Source organism: Lacerta agilis, chromosome 1 (genome assembly GCF_009819535.1).
Source record: "Lacerta agilis isolate rLacAgi1 chromosome 1, rLacAgi1.pri, whole genome shotgun sequence".
Taxonomy (NCBI): Eukaryota; Metazoa; Chordata; class Lepidosauria; order Squamata; family Lacertidae; genus Lacerta; species Lacerta agilis.
Window position 1 is genome coordinate 8,899,594 of NC_046312.1, and position 18,468 is coordinate 8,918,061.

General features: G+C 46.7%; 1 protein-coding gene across 1 annotated transcript in view; it reads left to right on the plus strand.

Moving 5' to 3' along the window:
• SYT16 (synaptotagmin 16) overlaps positions 1 to 18,468 on the plus strand; it is a 103,105-nt gene continuing 84,637 nt past the window's right edge. The window contains 1 exon segment of the mRNA XM_033174339.1: positions 1 to 171. Coding sequence (XP_033030230.1) covers positions 9 to 171 — 163 coding nt within the window. The 5' untranslated portion in view covers positions 1 to 8.

Sequence of the window (18,468 nt, forward strand, 5' to 3'; positions counted from 1 at the left end):
CGCGCTGCATGCAGGTACCGGCCGAAGGAAGCGGCTGCCTCTCCGCCCTCCGGTCCGACGGACAGCCAGGCAGCCGCTGCAAGGTGGAAGACCGCGAGGCCCAGGAGGGCCTGCCGCCCGCTTGCAAAAGCGAGCATCTCTTGCTGGCCGCTGCAAGGATGGCGACCGACAGTAAGTGCGCTCCCTGCAAAACGGGGGGGGGGGGAAGAGCTCTTGTTTTTGCAAGCTTGGGGACCCGGGATCCCTGCTCCCTTGCTTGCTAGACGTGCGGGTATCTCTCTGTTATCTCCCCCTCCTCCAATTTCTTTGCGAGATGCACGAGCCTCGCGCGCTTCCGCGGAACCTTCCTCCCCCTATCCCCAATCCCCATCCTCCTCTTCTGCTTGCTTCGCTGCGAGGCCCACCTGAGCCGTCGCTCTCGCCTGCCCTCTTCCCCGTTGCCTGCGCCTCTCTGCAGTGAGCCGAGCGGGGCTGCTGCCGTTGCTGCATCGGGAGCCTTCCTCGAGGAGCTCTCGGCCCGGCAGCTGAATCCAGAGGCTTTAGCCAACGTCCCCGCCCCCATCCCAAATCCTTATCCCCTATGTTGCTGTGTGGGGCTCTGGCATGATATGTGCCGAGGTCTGTGGGGCCATGGGCTGGGGGTGTGACTGCAAGGAGCTGGGGCGAGGCAGTGGGTCCACCCCCCCTCCCGCCCCCAGGGTTTTGTGCACCTTGTATATTGGGTGTTTATATACTTAAAGGATGCACACAAAGTAATTTATGTATTGGAGCCTTGTGTATTTAAGAGGTCACCAGTTATGACCAAGAGGGAGGCGTTGACCTGATCAAGGGATCCCTGAGATTTGGGAGAGCTGCAGCACATCTTTAAGGGGCGCAGAAAGAGAATGTAATAGAGAAGCCTTCTACAAAACCCCAGTGGGGACAGAGCATGTTGGTTGGTTGTTGGGGGGGGGGGCAAGAAAAAGGAAAACTGGAGGAGGGGAATGGAATCTCCTGGAATTGGGACATCATGGCTGGCCGGCTGGCCAGCTTGGACCCTGAACAGGAGCTGGCCACAGTGCAAAAGCTTTGCTTAAAATCCCAACTTCTTGATGTCCAAAATACTTGCACAGCTGGCTGTGTGTGGTCGCAGCCACTAAGGTGGGATAGAAGTCCCTTTGTTAGCATTGGATGTGTGTGCATATTATGCGTGTCCTTTTTTGTGGTGGTGGAAGAATTGCATTTGTTACCCTGTAACTACTTTGTTTGTGTCTGTCAATTTCGTGTTTGCATAGGGATGTAATAGTACCACCCTATTATGCCTTGGTCAAACCACACCTGTAGTAGTAGTAGTAGTAGTTGTTGTTCAGTCGTTCAGTCGTGTCTGACTCTTCGTGACCCCATAGACCAGAGCACGCCAGGCACCCCTATCCTCCACTGCCTCCCGCAGTTCAGCCAAACTCATGCCAGTCGCTTCGAGAACACTGTCCAACCATCTCATCCTCTGTCGTCCCCTTCTCCTTGTGCCCTCCATTTTTCTCAGCATCAGGGTCTTTTCCAGTTCTGGGTGCCACAATTTAAGAAGGATGTTGACAAGCTAGAATGTGTGCAGAAGAGGGTGACCAAGATGATCAAGGGTCAGGAAACTGAGCCTTATGAGGAACGGTTGAAGGGGCTGGGTATGTTTAGCCTGAAAAAGAGGAGACTGAGAGGAGATAGGAGAGCCATCTTCAAATATCTCAAGGGCTGTCACATGGAAGATGGAGCAAGTTTGTTTTCTGCTGCGGAGGGTAGGACCTGAACCAATAGCTTCAAGTTACAAGAAAGACGACTGCAACTAAACATTAGGAAGAACTTTCTGAGAGGAAGTGCTGTTTGACAGTGAAACCTGCATCAGAAGGTGGACACTCCTTCACTGGAGGTTTTATTTTGAAACAGATCATCTGGGTGATCATCTGTCTAGCTGTGATCACCATAGATAGTTCAGTCGGTAGAGCACGAGACTCTTAATCTCACGGTTGTGGGTTCAAGCCCCCCATGTTGGGAAAAAGATTCTTGCATTGCACAGGGTTAGACTAGATGACCCTCATAGCCTCTTCCAACTCTACAAATCTGTGATTCTATTATTTCCTGCATTATAGCTGGATGAACTAGATGAGCCTTGGAATCTCTCCCAAATCTACAGTTCTGTGCTTCTAATTAGCTGGTGAAGTTGGGTCGCCCAAGACAAGTGGACTTTGTGTTTTTGTTTATGGCATTTATAGACCATCTTGTCTTCCATCGCACATAGGCTTCTCTCATCCAGGCACTGAACAGACCCTGATCTGATTTGCTCCATTAGATATGAAAATTTGCCACCAACTCTTAACCCATTTTTTGTTTCTATGAAAGCAGAAGTGGCGGCAGTCAGATCCTAGTTAACATGACCACATTCATTTCATTTCATTTCATTTCGCTTTTAATTTTTATACCCTCAGGGAGATGTTCTCCAGGGTTTCAGGCAGGGTGCTCCCCAGTCACACCTGGAGATGGGCGAGAATTGAACCTGGGACCCTCAGCATGCAAGGCTCCACCACTGTCAGGAGCCAGCCAGCCATAAATCACACGGAGTTAGTGAAGTTAACTGTTTATTAGAAGAAACAAGATCAGCTCAGGAGTGCCGGGCCTAATGAACACAACAGCGCTTCTTTGGTAGGTCTTGCCCCTGTGAGGCAGCTGCCTAAGGCTCCTCCTCTCGGGGGTCCTTCCCAAGCAATCTGAGACTGCGCCGGTGTGCCTGCCTTTGCTCCTTCTTCATGCCTCTCCTGGTCCTGGGAGGCCAGGGAGGAGGGGAGCTTGCTGTAGCAGGAGCGGGAGGCAACCTGACTTCTTCAGCAGCCTGACTTATCTCTGTCTCCTGACCTCCTTCCTCTCCTGCTTCAGCTTCTGCCTCTGATTCTGGACTGCTCTCTGCCTCAGCCTCTTCCTGCTCACTAAGCCCTGTTGCCTCTTCAGCTTCCAACACCTCCTCTTCCCAGTCTCCCCCCTCTTCTCCCCCTTACCACTCACCTTCATCCCACCACCAACCCCCGGGTTCTGAGCCTTCTTCCCCTGAGGGTTCCCCAGCTGGTGTCTCCCACCCCCACCCCCCTGCATCCAGCCAGTCCAAGACAACCACTGAGCTGTGGCTTATGAGCAGGAGAATCGCCCTCCTTTGGCCGAGTCAATGCACACATCTGAACCCTCGCTGCAGCTTGCAAAGAGCTTTTACCGTATTTTTCGCTCCATAGGGCACACCGGACTATAGGGCGCACCTCATTTTTAGAGGAGGAAACAAGAAAAAAATATTTTTCTGGTTTTCCTCCTCTAAAAGCCGTGGTTTTTTTTTTAGGATCAGCTAAAAGTTTTGCAGCTTTTTTTTGCAAAGGGAAAAGCCCTGGTTTTTTTGAGGATCAACTAAATGTTTTGCAGCTTTTTTGCAAAGGGAAAAACCTTGTTTTTTTGAGGATCAGCTAAAAGTTTTGCAGTTTTTTTGCAAAGGGGGAAAAGCAAAGATCCTTTTGCAAAGGGGGGAAATCTAAGAGGAAAAGCTCTGTTTTTATGGGGTTCAGCTCACATTTCTGCAGCTTCTAAAGGAAAGGGAGCCTTTTCTATAGTTTCCAGACAGATAATCTAATCAGCCAGTCACATGTAGCTGGGGAAACAAACAACCTCCCTCTGCAGCGCATTCAACAAAGGAGGGCGGGGTTGAAAGGGAGCCGGGGACTCTTATCTCTCTCCCGATCTCTTGCAACACCCCCTTTTCTCTTTGTAAAATAAAAAGCATGATCCTCTTTTGGCCCCTGGGCAATTCAACTCCAGGGACCACCATTTGCTCCATAAGACGCACAGATATTTCCCCTTACTTTTTAGGAGGAAAAAAGTGCGCCTTATGGAGTGAAAAAATGCGGTACTTTCCTTTAGATATGGGGAAAGGCCCCTGTTGCCACTGGAGGGTGGGGGGCTTGTGGAAGTAGGTGGGGCGGTGAGTTGTGCAAAAGCCCTGGCAAAATTCTCTTGGCAGCATGAGCCGTTTCACTGTTTTTTGAGCCCTTGCATCTTGGTAGCTAGGCAGGCCAAGGGGGGGCATAGTGGCACAGCACACTCGAATTTAAGCCATAATTTGGTGTTCAGATGTAATTACATACGGCAGTTATTGTAAGCCAAGATTCACTTGTGGTTTCAGATTATGGTTTCCTGGCTGCAAACTGACCATCGTTTTGGGAGCTCGGTTGGGTTTGTATATGCAAGGAAGGCAGAGTTAAGCTAAACAGGCTGTGGTATCATATTACGCCTAATCCAGCCTCTGTATGAATATTATGGAAAATTTTAATTCACAATTATTGCATTCCATGCTGAGTGTATTTAAGCGCAGTAGGGGGTCCTGACCTTATCATTTTTGGTGCCTACAGCTAGTTGCAGCTAATAATTTTGCTGCAGCTAATAATTTTTGGATCAACTTTTTATTTTCTAATACTGTTTTCATTCCCGATGTCAAGGCTACCACATGGGTTCCAATTTAAATCGTGCCGTGTGCTTTCTGTAATAGTGGCCTGTCTCATTTCTAAGCTAACTTAGATGCGACTTGGATGCGAGGACCCGTCCATCAAAAAAATGGAAATGCCTGCCTGCCTCTAAATACAATTTCTAACAATTTCTGTTTCCAGAAGAAGTGTATCTGAAGAAGTGTGCATGCACACGAAAGCTCATACCAAGAACAAACGTAGTTGGTCTCTAAGGTGCTACTGGAAACAATTTTTTATTTTATTTTGTTTCCAGAATGTTATGGCCTAGTCAGGATCATAGCTGTCAAGTTCTCCCTTTTTTAAGGGAAATTCCATTATGCCGAATAGGATTCCTTGCAAGAAAAGGGAAAACTTGACAGCTATGGTCAGGATCCACAATCATTCCTCTCCTCTTGACAAATGCTGGGTTCACTGCAAAGCCATAGGCCTGTGTAAAGTCATAAGAATTTAGGAAGATCCCATGCTGGATCAGGCAAGGGGCATCATCTGGTACGGCATCCTGGTCCAGCGGCCGACCAGATGCCTCCAAGGGGAGCACACAAGCTGGACCTGAGCTCAAGAGCATTCTGCCCCCCCTGTGATTCCTAGCAACTGCCACTAGGAGGCATACAACCTCCGGCAGTGGGGATAGAACAGCAGGGGGTCGGTCCACTGTCCCTCAGACCATGGGGGGGGGGAGGCAGACTATATTTTTTTTTGGGGGGGAGAAAGAACGAATTCCTACGCCCGACAAATAAGCCAGAGATGCATTTTAAATAAAAGGACACATCCTACTCATGTAAACACGTGCTGATTCCTGGACCGTCCACGGGCCGGATTGAGAAGGTGATTGGGCCGGATCTGGCTCCCGGGCTTTAGTTTGCCTACCCACGAGATAGAACATGGACATCCCTGGTTGGACTGAATTCATCCAATCCACTTTGAAGGCCATCCGCACTGGGAATTCCGGCTTTGATGTTGGTTAATGTAAATTGGGTTTGTAAAGCCTGGAATGATAATCTGAACTGGCCTGCTAAATGTGCATGTTTGCATAAGTGTAACACACACACACACACACACACACACACGTATAAATGGAATTCTAATTCTAATAATGATAAATTAACCAATTAACCAAGCAGAGGGACTTCTCGGTAGTGGCACCCACCCTGTGGAACGCCCTCCTATCAGATGTCAAGGAAATAAACAACTATCTGACTTTTAGAAGACATCTGAAGGCAGCCCTTTTTAGGGAAGTTTTAAATGTTTGATGTTTTATCATTTTTTTAATGTTATGTTGGGAGCTGCCCAGAGTGGCTGGGAAAACCCAGCCAGATGGGCGGGGTATAAATAACAAATTATTATTATTATTATTATTATTATTATTATTATTATTATTATTATTTAATTAACTAATTACATTTTTATACCTCCCTATACCTGCAGGTCTCAGGGTGGTTCACGGGATAAAATTGCAATATAAAATCACAACATACATAATCAAAGTCAAAACAAAAACAACCCAATAATACCCCCAACCCATTTTAAAATGGCATTGGATGTTAATCGACCAAAGGCTTGGTTAAAGAGGAATGTTTTTGCCTGGTGCCGAAAGGTGTATAATGAAGGTGCCAGGCAAGCCTCCCTGGAGAGAGCATTTTTCAAATGGGGAGCTGTCGGGGTTTGGGTGCTGGAGCTCCTCGTGCACGGCCTTAGACTGGTTATGCACGAGGTACCAGTTGCGGGGAAAGCGGCCAGCGTTCCGCGTGCTTTTGGGCACGGTCGCCGGCCAAGCCTCACAGTCTGAAGGATGTTGAGTAAGCCAATTGACGACTCCGATGAAGTGTGAGTTCCTAATTGCCTTCTTTAATGAACGGTTGCCTCGTGAAATAAAATATATACCCTGACTCTGAATAGACGGACCAGTTTAAAGAAATTAAAATTTTTACTTTACTCCCCCCTTTTAACCCCAAAGGAAGACAGACACCGGTTGTATCTTTAGTGGCTTCGGCAGAACCCGCATAGGCTCGTCCCCTAAGCTAAGTTCTCCTAAGCTTAAAGTCCCTGCGCGCCCAATCTTCCGCGAGGCTAACTAAATAAACTAAAACCGAAATATCTTCCGTGGGCCTAACCCTAGGCTAACCTAAAAGAACCTATCTAAAACTAAAACCGAATGATCTTCCGCGATCTAACTCTAACTAAAGAAAACCCATCCAACCCATCCAGCCCGCTCCTGGTCCCTTAAACTAAACTTGACTTCAACTAAAACCCAACTAAAAGAACATAAGAAGAACGTGCGGTCTCTCTCTCGCCTAAGCGGGGTGCCTCTGCCTTTTATTAGGGAACAAACGTGACATCATCAATAATGCCTTAACCAATAAAATCACTGTTGCTGCCCTCCAAAAGGGCGGGAAGCAAGTTTAACGCTCATTAACAACTTTGAACATGGCCGGATCTATAAAATAAAGGCGGATTAATCTCGTAAGTGAACCACACTATTCATTCATGCTTTCACTTTCACTTTTGCGCGCAATTATACCAAAAGTAGACCTCGAAAAACTCATAAAATAACCAAATAAATATGAATCCATGGCGGATCCGTGAAACGTATTCCGACATATCATCTTTCTTTTTTTGTTTTAAATTAAATTAATTTTGTTTTAGTTATATAAAAAAGAAGAAGGTTAGAGATATCACAAGTATTTATCTGACACAAACATTACCATTTGCTTCGATATAGACCTCGACATGAAAAGGCAAACGTCAACAATGCCGACAGTGTCCACATCAAAGTCTACATCAAAACTGCAATATAAACACCAGCAAAACCATTAACATCCACCCCCTTCATAAGAGGAAATACTTGTACAATAATGTAGCAATAAAGTCATGAAAATAACAAACCACTAGCCGAACATAAAAAGTGATCGATCCGATACACTGTAAACCTTTTAGGCATATATAAATACTTCAATATGTAGTGTAACACAACAAATCACCTCATAAGCATGTATACTTTCGCGTGCAGCGTAAAACAACAAATTACTCCCCAAACGCAAGAGAGGACCTGATACAGGTCCAAAATTAAAAATAACGGATAACGACTGCCCAAACATAAGAGAGGTCCCGATCCGGGACCCAAAATTAAAATATAACTAGAGCTGGGGCTACATGGCCTACCCAAACCCCTCCCCCATTTTTTTTATTTTTTATTTGGAAAACTGAGGAAAAATGGATAAGGTAACAGAAAAGGGTTGTGGCTCTGAGGCTACAGAATCAAGGGAACTTTAGATTCTGGACTTACCACAGCGACCACAGGTAACGGGGAACTAGGGTCCGATTCCAGAGAGGGGATTTAAGGCACCTAAGTACAAGTGGTTTTCGCCACAAGAGGGGATTTAAGCTACCTATATAAAGGTGTCCCAGCCAGGATGAGGATTTAAACCATCTACGCAAGGGTTTCCAGCGAAACGAGATGGGATTTAAACCAGCTACATAAGGGTCTCCCATCAACAGCAGGAAACAGCGTGAAGGGAAAAGCTGGGAACCTGGTTTACTGCCAAAAGGTAGCATATAGAGGGGGATTCTTCAAAGAAAATAGGGGTACCAAAAGGGTAGGACGCCACCAGACTTGACATATATATCTAGAACAAATCCGAGAATGACCAATTCTTTGACCAAGGAAATATTTCAAATAAGGCATATAAGTGTTACCACATTTTGAACTACAACTTTTGCAAGCACAACGTGGAGATTTAGGATTATTGAAATAAAACATATATATATAAATATGTCTATGACTAGAACTGCACAAAGACGATGCTTTGACCTTACATAAACATTTCCATATCATCAAAATTGTGACGCTCTAAATGGAAACCATTTCAGAAAAGTTTCATATATATATAAACACCCATATCATTAATTACCAAGCTATATGGAAAACACATGTAATATGCGAGGCGGATATTTCAAGAAGCATACAAAGGTAAATATGCAATTTTTACAAATACGATATAAAGTACAAGACAGGTTTAGAACTGCAAAATGGTGTTGGAGAGGAGGATGAAGACGATGAATGAGTTGCCGGTCGTCTTCTTCTCCGATTACACACGACCATGTAGAAGAAATAGTCCTGGAGCTCAGGAATAGTTCATAGAGCTCAGGAAAGTACTGAAACATCGAGTTCTGAAGAAACAACGATACCTGTAGAAGAAAGGAGGTTAAGCAAGCAAATCAAGGTGATCTGCTAGTGAATGCAGGTATGGGAGTAACTGGAACAAATCTAGGCAGCCAGGGACCAAGGGGCTGCCCAGAGACAAACAAAAGGCCTAGGCAGTAGGAGGGTAAGGCAAACTGCCTAGAACTCAACTGGTGCTGTTAGTTGAGCACTTTTGAAAAGTTGCTGCATTTGACACTGGAAACTGGTGCAGTCAAACAACGAGATGGATATTCTCAACTTGGTTCCTTAGCTCTCCAAGGGCGCACACACCTGGCAGGCACCCAAACAGCCTTTTCTTCAAGGGCAACTGCAGCGTAACCACGACCCCAAGTGATGAGTGGAACTGGTCCTCGCCATTCGATGTCAGGCAAGAGGCGATAAGAGACCAAAGGTCGAGGAAGCTGTTCTTCTTTCTTGAAGTGGAGATCCACTGGGGAATGAGGCTTGTTATGTGGAAAGAGAAGAAAATTTAAGGTGAACAGCACCTTTGCAACTGCCAAAGGGATCTCCGAGGCTGGAAGGTGACGTCCTGCGGTCTGTTTGTGGAGCAGAGTTTTGAAAGTGAGGTGTGTCCTTTCAATGAGAGCTTGGCCTGTCGAATTAAACGGAATCCCGTGAGATAGGGAAATGTTCCATTGCACACAAAAGTCATTAAAGGCCTGAGAAGCATAGGCCGGGCCATTATCTGTTTTAATGGCTTGAGGTTTTCCCATAACTGAAAAGGTTCTCATGCAGTGTTGTATGACGTGCCTCGTAGTTTCTCCCTTCAGTGCTGTAGCCCAAATGAAACCTGAAAAGGTGTCCACTGTGACATGCAACTTAGACATTGGAGCAAGCGCTGGGACATGTGTCACATCCATCTGCCACAGCTGATTCGCCTCCGTGCCTCGAGGATTTACAGCATCAAATGGCAAGCAGATAGGAGACTTGGAGCACGAAGGGCAGCATGAAATAATGTCCCTTGCCTGTGACATCGGAATGTTGAAGGTCTTGTGTAGAACCTTTGCTGATTGGTGGAAAGTTTCATGGCTTGTCACAGGATTGTCGAACAAGGAGAAAGCTAGAGTCCTGAGGGCAGCGTCTGCTACTGCATTTCCTTCCACCAGGAATCCTGGAAGGTTAGAATGAGAGCGCAAGTGTGCAGCAAAAAAAGGAAATGAACGTCTCTGTAATAGTTCTTGAAGCTGCGCGAACAAATTAAAGAGATTTTCATCCATGGATGGAGACAGATAAGCAACTGGAAGCGATGATAACAGTCTATATACATACTGAGAATCTACAACGAGGTTGAATGCTTCTGCAGTGAAAGTCTGAAAAGCGAGAATCACTGCTGCCAGTTCCGATCTTTGTGCTGAAAGTTGTTTCTCTGTAAACACAGTCTTCCATTGTCCATCCTCCTTCCATGCAAGGACACCATAGGAAGAGGAGCCATCTGTGAACAGAGTTTTTGCAGTGGGGATAGGCTGAAGCACCAACATGGATGAAAGATGATAGTTTACTTGCTGCAACAAAGTGAATCTTTTGTCCTTAGGGGGATTATACAAAAATGAACCGACAAAATCTGCAATAGCAATCTGGAAACTATCCGAAAACTGAATCAAAGTCAGCACTTGTTCTTGAGAGAAAGGAAGGTAGATGGAAAGCAGATCATTTCCACTCAGGCGAATTGCACGGCCTCTGCACTTAACAAGGAGATCAGCAACAGCGTCCATACTGGGGTACACATTCCTTTGAGGCGTGTGTGAAAGATGAATCCACTCCACGATTGCCACTTTTGAGGAAGTATCCGGAACATATAAAGCTGCCGTAGGCAATCTTGGTGTAGTGAAAATGGCACATGAAAGAGTGCAGTTAGCTGTTGGCACACGATCTACAGCTATCTGGTGCAACTTTGTGTTTACTCCTTGTAAAGCAAGACGCATCTCAGAGGTGCATGGAATAACATCCGAAGGAGATGTATGTCTCTTAAGAGCAGAAAACAATGGTGAGAGTTCAGATGTTGGAACTGCTAGAGACTTTCGAGCCCAATTTATCTGTCCCAAGAGATGCTGCAGTTGTGTCAAGGTAAAGGACTCTGGGATGACTATGCTTGGCATCTCTGGCAGGGCTGTGTCTTGAAGCAGTTTGTGACCCAAGTAATGAAATGGAGCAGTGCGCTGTACCTTTTCTGGGGCAATACAAAGCCCAAAAGAATTCAGGATGCGCGTAAGATGCTCGATATGATGCTCTGAGACCTTTTCTCCATGGATCAAGATGTCATCCATGTAATGGCAAACCTCTAAGGCTGGATATTGTGCTCTGAAAGGCTGTAATGCTTTATCCACAAAGTTCTGGCAGAGAGTCGGTGAATTCACCATTCCTTGAGGGAGTACTTTCCAAGAGTATCTGGAAGCTGGTCTGGTGTTATTGAGCACAGGTAGAGTGAAAGCGAACTTTTCTTGATCTGCAGGTGCTAGCGGGATAGTAAAGAAACAATCTTTGAGATCGATGATTGCAAGCTGATGGTTTCTAGGAATGAGGTTAGGGTTAGGAAGTCCACATTGAAGGGGACCCATTGGAACAATTCTCTCGTTGATCTTTCTCAGGTCTTGAAGTAAACGCCATTTTCCACTTTTCTTCTTGATGACGAAGATTGGAGTGTTCCAAGGGCTATTAGAGGGTTGCACACGATCCTGGTGTAGTAGCCCTTTGATTAGGGCCTCTGCTGCAGCGAGCTTTTCTGACGTCAGCGCCCATTGGTCGACCCATACAGGGGGTCCTTCCTTCCATGTGAGTGGAAGAGCATGTACTGGCGCTGATGCAAAGGCCCACATCAAAAATGTGTATGGACAACAGTTCTTGCTTTAGACAATAAGTCTCTACCCCAAAGGGTGATAGGCACATCCATAACAAGTGGACGGAGCTGCACCATGGAGCCTGAGTCTGACTGGAAGGTAATCGGATGCACGCTCTGGTGGGCGGGTTCGAAACCTCCGACTCCGAAGACTTCCTGGGTGACAGTCGTTGCCCACTGGTCAGGCCAATCCTTTCTGGCGATCACTGTGACATCTGCGCCTGTATCAAGAAGACCCTTGATCTTTCGTCCACCCATTTCTAAGACGAGATGAGGGCGTTCTTCTGTAATCTTGATTAGCGCCATTGCTGCCTGAGGAGGCAAAGAGTCTACAGGAGCTGTAGGTGTGGAAGTAAGCAAATAGAGTCTGGCAATTTCCAAACCTTTTGTTAGGACACAAGGAACAGTTGAAAATCCTGGAATCAGCAACTGCGATGAATCCGTAATTCGAACTAGGCCTGCAGTCAGTGTGACTGTGGCAGGGAGGCGATCCATCCTAGGCAGGATAAGGCAAATCGAAGTGTCTGGGAATGGACCACGAATGGATGTTGGCAATTGCTGAGCAAACCATGGATTTGAAAAGTAACAGTCCTCTGTTAAGAAGAGTGGTATACCTGGGACAGAAGATTCTTCTTGTTCTTCGTTGGCAGTGTCTGAAGACATCTTTTTGGCTTCGGGTTTTTTGCACTGCTGAAGTTGGCAACTCTGAAGCTGCTTGGCGTTGAGTTGGCAAACTTGAGGTTCTTCCGTTGGCAAAAGTTGCTGATGCTGTTGAACCTGCTGGCATTCAGTCAGTTGTGCATCAAAGTGACAGGATGGAACTTCTTCTTTGACACGAGGCAATCGAAGTTGTTGTTCCTGATAATTGTTTGATTGCGGCGGGCTGAGCTTAAAAGCTGGAGGTGACACAAAGGTGTGGACATTGTTAACTGGAGTGATGTTTAAACTTCCACAAGAGGGAGCTGGCTCACTCACTTGTATTCTTTGGCCACATGGAAAGTGATCATCAGCTGGGTTGTCACCTGGATATTGCTGTTTCATCAAGGGCAAATGTCCTTCAGCGATAGGTTGACCTTGATTTGAAGGTGAATAAAGCTCAGGTGCTGCAAGGTTGACCTCAGTAGGATGTCTTCTCAACGTTGAAGGTAATTCTGCGATCAGAGACTTGACTGTGATTGCTTGCTGTGAAGCGGGGTTAACATCAGCAGGAACTGAAGGGCGGTTAGCAGAAGGTGAACTGAATGCTGTATTCTCTACTGGAACCCTTTGAATAGGTAAGGCAGATGATGAAACCTCTGGAACCTGAATGCTTGATGAGGTCACATCTTTTCTCTGGACATCTGGAGAGTAGATATCTCTCTGGATCACTCTTTTTTCCTGATGACTTGGATAAGGAGTAGCGTTGTTCACCTTTCTGGGATGGTTGACCTTCATGATGTTCTTGAACTTGCACCCTATTGTTTTACCGGGGCCGGGGCGCGGCCCGCAGAACCGTTTCCCTGAACTGGAGATGAGGTAGGTGATGTGTTTTGTGGATTCAAGCGACAATCATTCGCCCAATGAAATCCTTTCTGACAGATGGGACATCTCTCTGGCGGCTTGGCAGAAGGCCTTGGCGTTGTTGTGCACTGCGACCGGAAATGCCCATCGCCTCCACACCCATAGCACTTCTTGACTGGCGTAGAGCTGTCTTGACGTGGCATCTGTACCGCAGCTGCCAAGAGTTGTGCTTTGTAGGAGTGGGTACCAACATTCTGGCAGACGCGTAGCATCTCAGTCAATGTGGCATCTGGACGAGCTGCAACTGCTGTTAGGGCATTCTTGCAGTCATCATTGGCATTCTCAAAGGCGAGTTGTTTTGTCAGCATGTTTCTGGCATGACGATCTTCTATCTGGCGTTCCACTGCAACAATCAGGCGATCCACGAAGTCCCCATAAGGCTCCTTTGGACCTTGCCTAACTGCAGCGAATCCTGATACTGAGCTGGCATCTGTGCGATTGGGTAATCTGCGCCAAGCTTTGACTACGATGTCTGCTATGGTGACGAGTGCAGCATCAGGTATGGCTAGCTGTTGATTGAGGTTGGAGTAATGTCCTGATCCTGTGAGCATATCTTCTGTGGCGAGTGGCGTTGCACGTCTGGCTGCTACTTCTTTCCACTCTTGCAGGCACAGAAGAGCATCTGTAGGCGACAGGAAGGTGCGAAGAATCAACTTCCAATCAGATGGCAGAAGTCTACTAGTGGACAGTCCTTCAAGTAAACTTCTAGTATAAGGAGCTTGAAGTCCATTTTCGCGTATGGCTTTTCGTAGTTCACGTAGTGTTTCAAAAGGAATGGCTTGATATCTTGCAGGTTGTCCTCCATTGGCACGAATCACTGGAAAGATGTGCATTGGATCAGCACTAAAGTCTATTTGTCCCAAAGCTGCTTCCAAAGCTTGAGTTCTGCAAATGGGTTGCATTGCTGTTGGATCTGTAGGTGGCATCAGTGAGTTTAAATCTTCTTGATGCTTTCCAAATGATGAGCCACTAGATGGTGCTAAAGAGTCTTTGACATCTGGATGCCTTGAAGATGGCTGACTATGAAGACAAGATGGCTGACTTGAAGTTGGATGAAGACAAGATGGCTGACTTGAAGTTGGATGAAGACAAGATGGCTGACTTGAACTTGGAGCATAAGGTTGTTGGCTCTGTACTGCAAGTCCTGGCATCTGGATCATCATTGTTTGGCTTTGCTCTTGTCTTGGAATCTGCATTGGCATTGGAGGTGCTGAAGGGTTGATAAATTGCTGTTGTGCTGCTTGCATTGAAGCTTGGATTGCTGTTGATTGGAAATCAGCTTGCTGCAAAACTGGAGCTGCTGGCTTGAGCACGGCCTGCAGGGCAGCAGGGTTTGCTGGCAAAAAGGCTGCTTGCTGCTGCTGCTGCTGGATCGCTGGCAAAAGCGCGGCTTGCGATGGAGGAAGCGGGACCGTTGCTTGGAGCGAGGTCCGCGGCTGTTGCTGACTTGAGATCGCTGGCTGGTAAAAGGCCTGCGATGACTGCTGAGCGACTGGCGGTGGGGCAGTCCGCGGCGGGGCTTGAAAGGCCGACGGCGTCTGCTGCACCGGCACAGGCGGCAATGAATCTGGCAATGACAAATTGGACAAGGGCGAGTGCGTGTACGACAACGGGGCCTGAACTGGCTGCTGCGAGGGGGCCGAAAATGGCACAACCGCAAGCGGCAGCACAGGGGCACTATTAAAAGCAGTATTTCCCAAATTCACTGTTCCATTAAGCAAAACATTTCTTGGAGCGATTTGTTGAAAGCAGTTTCTTACTTTGCTCCATACTAATTGTACAGGAATTCCGATTTTCGGGTTGGCCATAAATTCTAACCCGATCCTTTCCCATGAAGCGAGATCTTTCGTTCCCTCCCTAGGGACCCAAGGGCAAACTTCCCCAATAGTTTTAACTAAAAGCTCTACTTCTGATTCAGAGACAGGGTGACCATTTCTTTTCAAAAGGTACAATAAATCTTCACAAAATTTAACTTGAGCAGTTGAGAGTGAGGAGCCCATTTTTTAACACTTTTCCAAAACTTTTCCTCCCCCACCCGTAGGCTTCTACTAGGGGACACCGGTTCTACCCGTAGGCTTTAACCGAAAAACCTGGCACCCGTAGGCTTTAGCCAGAAAACCTCCGCCCCCACCCGTGGGCTTCTACTAGGGGCTACCGGCCCTACCCGTAGGCTTTGACCGAAAAACCTGGCACCCGTAGGCTTTAGCCAGAAAACCTTTCCCTCCCACCCGTAGGCTTTTTCGGGAGACACCGGCCCTACCCGTAGGCTTTGACCGAAAACCCTGGCACCCGTAGGCTTTTGCCAGAACCCTTCCCACCCGTAGGCTTTAGGGAAGACCTTACTCTGCCCGTAGGCTTACACTAAACTCCTTGCCGCTCTACCCGGGGACCCCTTGGGGCAAAATATACGCGCGCAACTTCTATTTACAATACTTTGGGCAAGCGGTGGATTCGCGCTGCTGCAGCGAAATCCTGGATAAACCGGGCCGTTATACCTCACCTCTCAATGTCTGTTTCCGAGCCACTTCCGATATGTTGCCTTTAACCGGAGTCTTCGTGGAAGCGATTTTCGACTGCGCTTTGCCTCAGAGAGGGCACCACTTGTCGGGGTTTGGGTGCTGGAGCTCCTCGTGCACGGCCTTAGACTGGTTATGCACGAGGTACCAGTTGCGGGGAAAGCGGCCAGCGTTCCGCGTGCTTTTGGGCACGGTCGCCGGCCAAGCCTCACAGTCTGAAGGATGTTGAGTAAGCCAATTGACGACTCCGATGAAGTGTGAGTTCCTAATTGCCTTCTTTAATGAACGGTTGCCTCGTGAAATAAAATATATACCCTGACTCTGAATAGACGGACCAGTTTAAAGAAATTAAAATTTTTACTTTACTCCCCCCTTTTAACCCCAAAGGAAGACAGACACCGGTTGTATCTTTAGTGGCTTCGGCAGAACCCGCATAGGCTCGTCCCCTAAGCTAAGTTCTCCTAAGCTTAAAGTCCCTGCGCGCCCAATCTTCCGCGAGGCTAACTAAATAAACTAAAACCGAAATATCTTCCGCGGGCCTAACCCTAGGCTAACCTAAAAGAACCTATCTAAAACTAAAACCGAATGATCTTCCGCGATCTAACTCTAACTAAAGAAAACCCATCCAACCCATCCAGCCCGCTCCTAGTCCCTTAAACTAAACTTGACTTCAACTAAAACCCAACTAAAAGAACATAAGAAGAACGTGCGGTCTCTCTCTCGCCTAAGCGGGGTGCCTCTGCCTTTTATTAGGGAACAAACGTGACATCATCAATAATGCCTTAACCAATAAAATCACTGTTGCTGCCCTCCAAAAGGGCGGGAAGCAAGTTTAACGCTCATTAACAACTTTGAACATGACCGGATCTATAAAATAAAGGCGGATTAATCTCGTAAGTGAACCACACTATTCATTCATGCTTTCACTTTCACTTTTGCGCGCAATTATACCAAAAGTAGACCTCGAAAAACTCATAAAATAACCAAATAAATATGAATCCATGGCGGATCCGTGAAACGTATTCCGACAGGGAGCCACTGCGGAAAAGGCCCGTTTTTGTGTTGCCACCCTCTAGACCTCTTGTGGAGAAGGCACACAAAAGAGGGCCTCAGATGATCTCAGGGTAAGTTCATATAGAATGAGGCGGTCCTTGAGGTACTGTGGCCCTGAACCATTTAAATTTCTAGAAAGTAGATTCTGACTGAACATCAGGAATAGCTTTCTGATGGTAAGAGCAGTTCAACAGTGGAACAGACTCCCTTGGAAGGTTGAATGGCCACCTGTCCTGCATGATCTAGTTGAGATTCCTGCATTGCAGGAGGTTGGACTAGATGACCCTCGGGGTCCCTTTCAACTCTGCAATTCTCTAATATATATTATTGTATGTTTGGCAACTTTTAAAAAAAATAATTTTTATTGAATTTATTTTCCCAAAACAAATATCCAATATCATTGCTAAGCATACATTTCCCAATTCCCCCCTCCCTGTTGACAGATGGCTGTGAAGCCTCTGCTTAAAGACCTCCAAAGAGGGAGACTCCACCACACGCCATGGCAGCAAATTCCACTGTCCAACAGCTCTTACTGTCAGGAAGTTCTTCCTAATGTTTAGGTGGAATCTTCTTTCTTGTAGTTTGAACCCATTGCCCCGTGTCCGCTTCTCTGGAGCAGCAGAAAACAACCTTTCTCCCTCCTCTATATGACATCCTTTTATATATTTGAACATGGCTATCATATCCCCCCTTAACCTTCTCTTCTCCAGGCTAAACATACACAGCTCCCTAAGCCGTTCCTCATCAGGCATCGTTTCCAGGCCTTTGACCATTTTGGTTGCCCTCCTCTGGACACGTTCCAGCTTGTCAGTATCCTTCTTGAACTGTGGTGCCCAGAACTGGACACAGTATTCCAGGTGAGGTCTGACCAGAGCGGAATACAGTGGTACTATTACTTCCCTTGATCTAGATGCTATACTCCTGTTGATGCAGCCCATAATTGCATTGGCTTTTTTAGCTGCTGCATCACACTGTTGACTCATGTCAAGTTTATGGTCTACCAAGATTCCTAGATCCTTAAGTCCTTAAGTCGACCCTCTGCTTCTCTTTGGAGCCCAGCCGAGGGCAGGATTGTCCCCAGGTGTATGGAAGAGCTGCAGCTCGGTAGGAGAGCATTTGCTCAGCATGTAAATAGCCCTTGGTTCAATCCCCAGCATCTCCAGGTAAAGGCTGGGATGTCCTCTGTCTGAACTCTGGACAGCTGCTGCCACTTAGTGCAGACAGTAAGCGCAAATGCCATCCTTAGGCTTTTCAGAAGGAAAGGCGCCAGCTTCCACCCGATGGCCCTAAAAGTCTTCCAGGCAAAATCTCTAGCCCAACTCTTGTATGGCTCTCAAATTAACCCTTCTGCTAATTTCAAGATCCTCGAAATCGTACAATCAAAATTCTTAAGATCTTTATTTGGTACCCCAAAGAGTACACCTAATTCAGTGTTAAGGCAAGAGGCAGGACTCCCCAGAGTGGAATTAAAGGTATGGGAACAAGCAATATCCCTCTGGTTGAAAATCCATTACAACCCAAAGGGATTGTTACCTCACTTCCTGGCCACAGTCCCCTACCCCCCTGGCTTATGCAAATAACCAATAAGATCAAACAAATTGGCCTAAACCCAGAATATCTTCTTAACGGAACTTTAAATAAGGCAAAAATTACTATTACTCAGAGACTTCATGATGTCGAATTACAACAAGAAACTGCCTTACTCCCGGAGAAGTATAGATGTTTAAAATCTTGGCCTAACTTTGCAGCGGCCCCTTATTTAACTAATATCACTAATGAAGC